The sequence below is a fragment of the Charadrius vociferus genome, unplaced genomic scaffold (genome assembly GCF_000708025.1).
Source record: "Charadrius vociferus isolate BGI_N301 unplaced genomic scaffold, ASM70802v2 scaffold277, whole genome shotgun sequence".
Taxonomy (NCBI): domain Eukaryota; kingdom Metazoa; phylum Chordata; class Aves; order Charadriiformes; family Charadriidae; genus Charadrius; species Charadrius vociferus.
Genome location: NW_009649183.1, coordinates 78949 through 90031, shown reverse-complemented (window position 1 = coordinate 90031; position 11083 = coordinate 78949). Strand labels below are relative to the sequence as shown.

At 47.5% G+C, this 11083-nt stretch overlaps 1 protein-coding gene across 1 annotated transcript in view; it reads right to left on the bottom strand.

Annotated features, from left to right (window-relative positions):
• The window catches only part of KIF9 (kinesin family member 9), a 34163-nt gene that overhangs the window by 6249 nt on the left and 16831 nt on the right, over window positions 1–11083 (bottom strand). The window contains exons 11-17 of the mRNA XM_009888676.1: window positions 9679–9747; window positions 9126–9230; window positions 7649–7704; window positions 6272–6362; window positions 4779–4909; window positions 3155–3337; window positions 753–961 (exon numbers count right to left, since the gene is read on the bottom strand). Of these exons, the coding sequence (XP_009886978.1) occupies window positions 753–961; window positions 3155–3337; window positions 4779–4909; window positions 6272–6362; window positions 7649–7704; window positions 9126–9230; window positions 9679–9747 (844 nt within the window). The remainder of the gene's footprint in view (window positions 1–752; window positions 962–3154; window positions 3338–4778; window positions 4910–6271; window positions 6363–7648; window positions 7705–9125; window positions 9231–9678; window positions 9748–11083) is intronic.

The window sequence follows — 11083 nt, the reverse complement described above, 5'->3', positions numbered from 1 at the left end:
ATTGCCTGGCAATAGTTAAGGCTGTAGTTTCACAGAACTGAGTCGTTTTGCTGTCCTCCCTGCATGCAAGGAACACCACTGCTACTTCCTCACCATCACAGGCAGAGCGTTCTAAACCACTCTGCTATTAAAGCCATTTGTTTTGGATTTCTCCCTGTGCCCGGAGGCATTTCTTCTCCACTCCTCTGCAGAACGCAATAACACCCGACCCTTGGGAGCCGGGCTGCAGGCAGCACGAAACCTGACACACTTCCTAGTCTCATCCAGGCATATTCCACCTATTCCATCTTGCTGCAGCAAAGTAGGAAGGCGCTTATCCCATTTTTTCCTCCTGTACCTTGCAGTTTGGGATTTTGACTTTCATAAAGCAGACCCTAATCTAGATGGAATCAAGCAGTAGGAGACGCGGTACATCTCCGCCACAGTAAGGGCAAGCCTGCTACCCGTGATTTTTGCGCTGTACTGACCCGCATTTCTCAGCAGTACGTTGCCTGATCCACCAAAGCGTGGGGTGAGGAAGCAATCTGACTGCGTCTCACCTTGCCAGCGTAAAGCCTGAGTAGCACCACTCAATGAGGCCGAAGAGTGGAGGACTCAGGTGGAGGAATCAGGTGGCAAACCACAAGGCCAGCTGCAGAGCTGGGGAGTAAAGCAGCGGTGGTCTGGCGATCTCACCACCAGAATTGCTTTGAAACCAGTGGCTCCCCTCTTCTGCCAGATTCTCGCTGGCCAGTCTCCACATGGCGACTTACCCTGCTGCCACCGCTCCTGCTTCTGAGCCTCCAGAGTCTTTCTGATGCTCTCTATCTCACATTTGATGAAGTTGATCCTCTGCGCTACTGTACTGCTTCTCCTTTTCCTGGCAAGGAGGATGCTTTTGTTCTCTTTAAAGATCCGGTTGATCTCACTTCCGCTCTCCTCCTTAAACTGCTCAAATGCCACTGGCTTGGATGGAGGGGAGCTGCAAGAGAATTCAAAGAAAATGCACACAGACAGGGGGAGGTCAGTTTGTTCTGCCCTGCAGCATGACCCAGCTCATGGGACTGACCGTAGCTGAGGTTTGTGGATGGTATTTCAATGGGCTCTTTGAGGATCTTGCCGTGCTAGCTGCACCCTGGTACCGTCTCTGTGCCAACCTTCATACCCACTTTCCCCCAGCACTACTCCCAGAAGAAAGAGTTATATACATAGAAACCACATTCCTCAGGAGACGCCTCAGAATTGAGTCTTCCCTGGAAAGCGGACCTTTAACGGTCTGAATTTTCAGAAAAATAATAAATGCTGTTCTTCTCTATTGTTAAACAGAAGCGTCTTTGCTCTTTCCTCGCTGGATCCCAGCACAGACCAGTCACCTCTGCCAACCAAACCCCTTAGCTGCATGTGTTGGCCGCCTCTGCAATGCTGCCGCTCATAGCTTTTAAGTCTTGCCCAGTTAGAAAGACCGAATTCAAAGTGGCATGTGCCAATCCTGACTTTTCTACGAAATGGCTTTGTTGCAAACCTGCCCCCATGGCGTGCTCTTACTTCACCACAAACCACACTGGGCAAAAGGACAGTCCCTCAGGAGAATGTCACACTCCCACGGACGCTGCTCTGTGTTGCGTAAGGTTATTCTTGGTGAGCGGGCTGGATCTGGTAGCAGAAAGTAGCTACAAGTCTCCACATTCCTCAGTCTAGACCGGTCAAAGCAAAACTCTGACTACTGCCTTCCCCTGATTGACCTCTTAAGGACATTTTCAAACTCCTCAAAGGCTGCGTGAGACTGCTTTCCGTGCCAAACTGCTGGCAAAGCGCTGTAAACAACGGCCACTGGGCAGACTGCCACAGCTACAGCTTTGACAGCCAGCTACTGAGCTACGAAGCACTCTGGGTTGTGCCTTCTGCAGCTGCTGCAGCATTCCCTTACAGGGACAGGACTTTTAGAGAACTACTGAAACATGGAGGAACACGACAACACGTTAAGGTTGTAAATTCTGGAGTAAATTCTGGGACAACTTCGCCGCGATGCTCACCCCGGGCGGCAGGAACAAGCAAGGACCGGTCACCTACAACACAGGCAGTGGAGGTGCTCAGAATCACAGAATCACAGAATGGTCAGGGTTGGAAGGGACCTCTGGAGATCATCTAGTCCAACCCCCCCGCCAGAGCAGGGGCACCTACAACAGGTTGCACAGGACAGCGTCCAGGCGGGTTTGGAATGTCTCCAGAGTGGGAGACTCCACAACCTCTCTGGGCAGCCTGTGCCAGTGCTCCACTGCCCTCAAAGTAAAGAAGTTCCTTCTCATGTGAAGATTGAACTTCCTAGGTTCAAGTTTATGCCCATTACCCCTCGTCCTATCACTGGGCACCACTGAAAAAAGACTGCTCCCATCCCCCTGGCATCCTCCCTTGAAGTATTTGGAAGTATTAATAAGATCCCCCCTCAATCTTCTTGACGTAAGACACCAGAGCTGCGGTGCTGGCAGCTTGAGGGTTCTCAGCAAGAAAAGATGGCTGGTGATGGGAAAAGCAGCATCCAGACTGGTTTGCGTGGGGTCCTGGCTGAGCTCCTGTGAGTTGAACAGCCTCGTGCTGTTGAGCACATCTTCCTGGAAAAAGTCTTTCATCTCGGTACCCGTAGCATTTTTTACCCCATCAACTCCACCCAGAATGAAATGCAATTCAGTGCTGCCCTCCCATGCTAAATTCTTGTCGTGGTACAAGCAGAGGACTGGCACGTTCCTGTGGTTTTGGCCGCTCTCCACTCTTCTCTCTTCATATGGCACCTCCTGCCATGATCCTGTGCAGCTATTGACCCCTTTTCACGACTGTGTGGGGGTTTGTGGCTGAACATGTGGTCTCTGCATTTTTACTACTAATCAAAGGGTGAAGAGCGCTGCGATTTTCAGAGGCTTCACACTTAAAAGAGCAACTGAGCAGGACAGAGCTCAGAGCTGATGGAGAAGGTGACCGCCACCAACAAACTTTGGTACCTTGGGTGTCCACGCAACCGCTGCTGTCCTACAATGTATTTCTGCATCCAAGCAATAAGGATCTCTGAATCTCTCCTCTTAACTTTGAAGCAGGCGGTTGTAGTAGGGGAACACAATGCCATCGCTCTGGTGTAAACCACCCTCTGACAAAGGAGATAAACTCCCTTACAGGGAAAGCTCACCTGGGCCGCTGGGAATCCTCCACAGGAGTTGGCTTTGAGAGCTCTGCATCAATATTTGCTGTATCCTGGTTCCTTGCTCCCTCTTTCACATCCAGATCCTTGGTGGAAATTATTACCTGACTTTTTGACGGTAAAACACCATCCAGTTCTCTCCCAGAAAGAGAGTTCCCAATTCCTTCCTTCCTGACAGGGGGAAAAAAAGATGAACCAGATTAAATAATTTCTTTAAAGTAGGAAACTGGAACCTAAACATGCTGCTGGTGCTAGTTTTGCTGATTCAAAAACCAGCAGCCTGACGTAGCTTCTACCAAAGTTTGCAGTGAAATATCTACCGACAAGGAGTAAGATCAGCCTTGTTCTCACAAATCCTTACTTCCTACAGCAGAGGGACTGTCTCGTGTAGCAAACGCTATAGAACACAGCAGAGGTTGGACTAGCTCTCTCGAGAAGGATGACAAGGACAACAATCCCACCCCGTCTGGATTGAGGCACACCTGCAGACAGGATAAGCCTCTTTACCTTCAGAGGAACCTACAAACCAAATCCCCTCGGATTTGATCTAACCCCACATCTAAATCAAGCCCGGCTCTCTGTTCTTTTTCCTCCGTTCGCCTCCACAAACACCACCAGCCTTCTCTGCAGGGGATAGTGTGATTTGAAAGAGATACAGAGAAGTGCTTGCCAAATCGCCTTCCATCTCCCTACCAAAAGAACTGCACAGAGGAGTCCACTGTGTCATGTGGATACTAAAGCCTTGGTGGTTCCCCTCCTCTCTAACACAGCCCTGAGGAGAAGGACCTGGGGGTGCTCATTGATGAGAAGCTCAGCATGAGCTGGCAATGCGTGATCGCAGCCCAGAAGGCCAACGGTATCCAGGGCTCCATCAGAAGAAACGTGGCCAGCACGGCGAGGGAGGGGATTCTGCCCCTCTGCTCTGCTCTGGGGAGACCCCACCTGGAGTGCTGCATCCAGCTCTGGAGCCCCCAACATAGGAAAGACGTGGACCTGCTGGAGTGGGACCAGAGGAAGGCCACAAAGATGATCAGAGAGCTGGAGCACCTCTACTTGGAGGACAGGCTGAGGGGTTGTTCAGCCTGGAGAAGAGAAGGCTCTAGCCCTTATTGTGGCCTTCCAGTACCTAAAGGGGCTCCAGGAGAGCTGGGGAAGGACTTTTTACAAAGGCATGTAGCGATAGGATTAGGGGTAATGGCTTCAAACTGGAAGAGGGGAGATTGAGATGAGATCTGAGGAAGAAATTCTCGACTGTGAGGGTGGTGATCCCCTGGGGCAGGTTGCCCCGAGAAGCTGTGGCTGCCCCATCCCTGGAGGTGTTCAAGGCCAGGTTGGACAGGGCTTGGAGCAACCTGGGCTGGGGGGAGGTGTCCCTGCCCAGGGCAGGGGGGGGTGGAACTGGATGATCTTCAAGGTCCCTTCCAACCTGAACCATTCTACGATTCTATGCTGGAATGTCATCCTTGAGGAAACACAAAACCTCCACACACCCGTTAAGCTGGCTTCATCTCTGCCTTCCTCCATGGGCTGCCCATCACACCTTGACCAGGACTGATCACTGCGATGACACATTATCAGGGAAAAAGAAGAACTGTGTGGCTACTTCACTCACTTGGGCTGCTCGTTGCTTCTCCTGGATTTCTTCTTCCCACCATGTCTGGAGGAAAAAGGAGCAGTTCTAGTCTCAAAAGCCTGTCCATCTTCTTCCCGCACCAAATGGCCATCTACATCAACCATGCCTTCCTGGAAACAGGAAGAAATAAAACATGGACCAGGAAGCATTAGATCTGTAGCTCTCTAAACCACAAAAGTTTTACAGCCCTGGTATTTCAGAGAAACACACCCTATAAGAATGAAGTGAAAACTAAAATAGGACCAAAATTATCTTCCAATTCATATGCTAAATGTTTCAGCCTCTTAGGGGGAGAATAACTTGGATCTACTGTCACAGAAATAAAAGCACCCTCAGAAGTCTTCATTTAGTGAAGATACATAAGAGAATTATGTTTCCCATACTGTTTCTCGTATTGCTTCAACTATAAAACAAAGGGGCCATTAAGCGCTAAAATCTACCTAAATCAGGTTTCAGTTTTGTTTTCCACTTCTTTAACTCAAGACCTGAGTAGGGCTTTTAGAGACCATGTCTTTGCATGTTCCCCTTGTGCCTTTCTTCCAAAAAATTCAAAGCATCATCAGTTAAGCCACAGGACAAGTATATGTCTCTGCATACCAGATAACGATTATTTTATCTGCTGTACTGGGTGAAACCAAGGCAAAGAAATAACCACTTCAGAGAGAAAATATTTCACAGATGGAAATACATAATGAAAAATAGATTATAAACTATAAGTTAGAGCCCACATCTGGATTTATGGTTTACGTATGGTACATACGGCTGAGGGGAGACCTTATTACTACTTACAAACATCTAAAGGGGGGGTTGGAGGAGGATGGAGCCAGACTCTTCTCGGTGGTTCCCAGTGACAGGACGAGGGGCGACGGGCACAAGTTGGAACAGAGGAAGTTCCGTTCCAACACACGGAAGAACTTCTTTACGGTTGGGGTGACCGAGTAGTGGCACAGGCTGCCCAGGGAGGGTGTGGAGTCTCCGTCTCTGGCGATCCAAGGCCCGCCTGGATGCAGTCCTGAGTGATGTGCTCCGGGCAATCCTGCTTTAGCAGGGGAGCGGGACTGGATGATCTCTAGAGGTCCCTTCCAACTGAAAATTCTGTGATTCTGTGATTTACTTTGCTCCAGAAATGCTAAGGATTAAAAGAGGGATCACAGCAGAGGCAGGTGATCTAACCCCACCTTCTACAAGTGATTGACAGACAGGTCACCTTCTAGTTTACATTTTCTTCGTTCCCATTTAATAAATTATTCTGTTCAGATAATGGGCCTAATCCTCTGCTGATACAAATGCCACTCTGTTAACTGGTGCGCCTCCGCTCCCCGCAAGTTTTTTGACACGCTCATCCCATTAACATTTCTGAGCTGCAGATTTCCAACGGGGAAAAGTGGAGAACTTGAGGCAATTCACGTTTCAGCAGCAAAGGAGCCAATTCGAAGACGGATTCTGGGCCGGGCTCAAGCACCAGGCATTACCTTCTGAACAGCAGCGACAGCAGCAAAGTCGTTTTTGTCTATCAGAGTGTACTTGCTTCGTAATCTGGCCTCCACTTCATGCTCCTGTTGACTGGGGGAGAAAACAGCCCCTTACCGTTGTGTTCAAGGAGGACGATTTCCTATGTCAAAACCTGGAATACCTGCCAATATCAGATTTCCAAAGAAAACCATCTTTTACCTGTGATCTCATTTCCAAACATCCCACCTTGCTCCTTCTATTCTTCCCCATAACCGTTGTAACCTCTTTCCACTCTTCTTTTCCTTTCTTTGTCTACAATGTCCCTCTTGGACTCTTAGATATGAAAGTTTTTTGATGGCTATTTTAATACCTAGCACAACCTTTTAATGGTCCAGATCAAATAATATTGCCTCTTCAGCTCCGACACCTTACTTTAGTGATTTTCAAACTGAGGGATATTTCCACTAAAAGGGAAGGGGTAAAGCAGTAGGCTTAAATACACTATACAAGGCTGAAAATGGTTAGAGAATCTGCAAGTTAAAAAAAAAGACTAAAGCCCACTGTTTCAGAACAATAAAAGGAGTCCCAAGTTAAAAAAATAATAATCAGGCAAAAATTTTACCATGAAGCCCAGTTTGGTCTCGGGTCCCAGCAAAGCCTGACTGTTCATTCTCGTGACGTACCACAGGCACTTGTGTTCACACAAGTTTCTTGACGGCAGGCGGATTTTCCACAGCAATATCCCAACGTCACCCTTGTGAGCAGCAACCTCTACTGCCCAGCCAGACCACTGCTGCAATATCCAATACCCTTATTCTTCTTTTTTCTCTTCTATTTCATGACATGGAAGCTGCTTGTCCTCATTTTTCAGGATTATTTTTCCCAGCCTGTCATTCACCTTCCCTCCTTCAGCCCAGAAAACAACTTTCATCATCCACTGATGACATTTTCAAATAGCCACTTTCACACTTTCTCCCATCGCCCACCACGCATCAGAGCGCGCCTTGCTGGAAATAGCCACAGAGCCTTCTTATCACGCTCCTCCAAATTGCTTTATGACCTTCCTTTGCCATGATTTTTTTTTTTAAAAAAAAAGTAAATCTGATGACTTTTAGATGCCGTTGTGGTGAAATTGTTCTGAGACTGATCCCCAGATCAGTGAAGTTTATCATCAAGAGCCTTCGCACATGACTTACGAGCGCTGGAAGGTTAGAGGCAATAGTCTTCTTGTGCAAAGGCCAGCAGAATTTGTGCAAAATTGTGCTTTCGGTTACCAGTTATTGCCTGTACCTCATAAAGATTCTTCACCAATGTCATGGGAAGTGTGATATCACAGACGAAAGCTTGGTGGAATTTCTAAACGTTATTATGAAATGCATCACGCTCGGATATCTTACCTTACAATCAGTTTGAACTGCTTAAATACCTCCTGGACTTGCCTGACGTTCACTATCTGCAGAAGAGATGTACACAGGGAAGACACAGGTAAGCATTTCTCTGCTGTGGGCAGCTGTACTGATTCAACTATTTCAAATCGTGAGGACTCTGCTTTCTACTTGCTGGGTAGCCACACTCAAAGAGAATCACATTTACCCTGTACTTGAGAGTCCAGATGGAGGGAGATACTTTGCTCCCTCTGCGGAGATTTTTAAAGGGAGAGGAATCTGACAGACCATGGTAAATTCCATGGAGCGCACAGCCATCGATGTAATGACTTACGTACGATAATTTTACATAGATGGCATCTACTGACCTAGCGGATTATGATGCTACTTCTTTTTTCACGGCTGCCCGAGACTGCCTGAGCACTTGGAACTGCCCGAGCACTATTTTTTGCCCTCTTCCCCATGAAAACGAATCAGTGCAGTCGAGCCATGCTCCTGTCCCTGTTTTGGAGATGATGAGCAGAGGCATGGCCAGACAAGTAATGGGCAGTCTGTAGCTGAGCAGGAATCGGCACTCAGCTCTCCCGAGGTCCAAAAGACTGGACCAAGCTATGAAATTCACTACCTCTGTTCTCAACCCTCTCTCTAAAAGATTCCTCAGTGCCCCTGAAGACATCCTTCCCTGTGTGAAACTCCTGAGTCCTTCTCTACCTTCTCTGCTCCACACCCACACACATCACATTTGGCAGTTCGGGTAAAACACAGCTTCACGTGAGCCCTTATTCCGCCCCACTCCTGCCTGCTGGAGGGAGAAAACAGGGACTTTGAGAGAAGGTAACGATTACACGAAATGAGAGGGAGTCTCTCAAGTGTTTGGTTTAAACTAAAGGATTATCTAACCGTTTGGAAAACAGTCTTCCAGCAACTACTGCACTGTTCTCACAGTGGCTTCTGTTCACAACCAAACAAAACGTTACAGGAATTCCAAGTGTGCATTTATAACTTCCATTTTTCCTACATTTTGTTTGTTTTCCTGTTTTCCCCCACAGGAATATTTGTGTACGCAGGATTTTTGCTGTTTCTTTTTCACAATCGTTTTGCAATCAACAGATAGTTTCAAGTGGAGAAACCCTGCCCTACTGAACCTGCCTACGAGACTGGACATATTTTGGCAACACACCTTGCAAAGATTTAGTTTGTCATTGGCAGGGTAAAATTTTGACATTAATTCTTTAAAAAAGTTCCAAATAGACCAATTCAAAGGGTTTCAGGACTGAGAAAAAGGCTCCTCAAGCTTCCAAAAAAGCAAAAATGGAATGTAAACAAGCACACAGTCCTTAACATGCAAAAAAAGAAAAGAAGTATTACAATTTATAGTACTTTTAGGGTTAAAGACAGCCTCTTCAGAAGTCATTTTCATTGGTTCTTTCTTGGAGTAAAATGGGATGGAATCAGTATTTATGTCCTCCTCTACTAGAAAGTTACTTACATCAATTTCATCAATGTCTCCTTTTAAGTATTTATGGACTTGAGACTTAATCTCTGCCATCTGGATGTCAGTCAGAGGGTCATAAGTCACCAAAGAACGATTTACCTAAGAAAAAAGGTGAACAAGTGAGTGTCAGCAAATTACAAAAAGCTGAGCAAGTACTGGTCTGACAAACACCTGACATTGCTCCACTGTGTCCAGAGGAGCTTTATTTTTAATTTCCTATTGCGATTTCTCATCATCTGAGTGGACAGGACATGGGACCTGGGAGCACGCTGAAAGCAGTGTATTCCCCCCTTCACATTCCAACCAAACAAGAGGAGGGCTTCAAGAGCCTGAAAGAAACATCTACAGTGGATGGGGACTGAAGCTACAACACGGCCTCGCCGCACAGAATCTTCAGAGCTTTGCCCAAACCCCAAAAGACAGCGGTGAAAGCAGAAGGAAGAATACAATCGCATTGGACACGGAGTTAACTGATCCTACCGTAAAAGAAAGATCACGACAAAGCCTTAACTAGGTCCCGTCTAAGACAGCGCAGCCTATTCCTTACCAAGCTGTCATGCATGGCCAGTTCCTGCTTCAGAAGAATAATCTCCTTCTCCAAAGCCTTCACAGTCCCCTAGCACGGAAAAAAAAAAAAAAAAAAAAGTGTCAGCAAATAACGAAATGTTACTGGAGAAAAAACCTGCTGAAAAGCAGAATTAAACCGGCTGCTAGAGAACATCACAGCTGTGTACCAGCTCCCCCAGGATTTGCTGTCGGGTTTGCATCGGTGAAGTTGTGAGTCTGGAAATCGCTTTGCCTTTGATTAGCTTCCAGCAAGACAGCTTCTGTTGTGTCCCGGGTGCGCCGCCTGCGGAGTCAGCCTAAGCCATCAGATGAAGGGCCACCTGCTTTTTAATTTGATGCTTTCCTGATCTGGTATTGTGGGGGCCATCAAGTTCTGGACTATGAGATATTATCTTGAAAGCAAAGAAGTAGGCAGGTGTCCCCTCTGAGCGGTTCTGAGTTCCGACATTAACTTTAATAGAGGAGGGAGTCTCCTGTGGTGTATTTGATCGAATTTCTCCTTAACGTGGAATATCTTCAAGCATTCACTATTTAGAACATGTTTCCAGCAAGGTGTAGGTATTCAAATCTCCTTGGGATTCAGTGAGAATTGGATACTGAGCTGCTTTTTAAGTGACCTGTTGAGTATCAGAGCACAATAACTCCCTCAAACACTGCTCTTTCAGCCGCTCTTTTCCACTCCACACATCTCAACAAAAATGAAAGGGCCTGAAGAGGAAAAGACAGTTTGTTGCACAGCTTCTTCTGGAAGCTGTCGGAGGAAACTCCCCAGCTGTTTCTCAGCTTGCCAGTGAGATCAGGCCACGAAATACAGCAGGGCTCTCACACCCTACGTGTGCTACGGATCAGATAATTCTAAACTTCGTTGGGCTATCGGTAATTCATAGAGCATTTACCGCTGCCAGCTCTGTTTCAGCTGTGAAAGCACACTCAGGACATCTAAAATACTTTCAAAATACTGTACTGTTGAACCTGTACTGTTCATCATCTTTGTTGCGGACATGGACAGTGGGGTCGAGTGCACCCTCAGCAAGTTTGCCGACGACACCAAGCTGTGTGATGAGGTAGACACGCTGGAGGGGAGGGATGCCATCCAGAGGGACCTGGACAGGCTGGAGAGGTGGGCCCATGCCAACCTCATGAAGTTCAACAAGGCCAAGTGCAAGGTCCTACAGCTGGGTCGGGGCAATCCCAGGCACAAATCCAGGCTGGGTGGGGAATGGCTGGAGAGCAGCCCTGAGGAGAAGGACCTGGGGGTGCTGATTGACCAGAAGCTCAGCATGAGCCGGCACTGTGCGATCGCAGCCCAGAAGGCCAACTGGATCCTGGGCTGCATCAGAAGAAGCGTTGCCAGCATGGCGAGGGAGGGGAATCCGCCCCTCTAC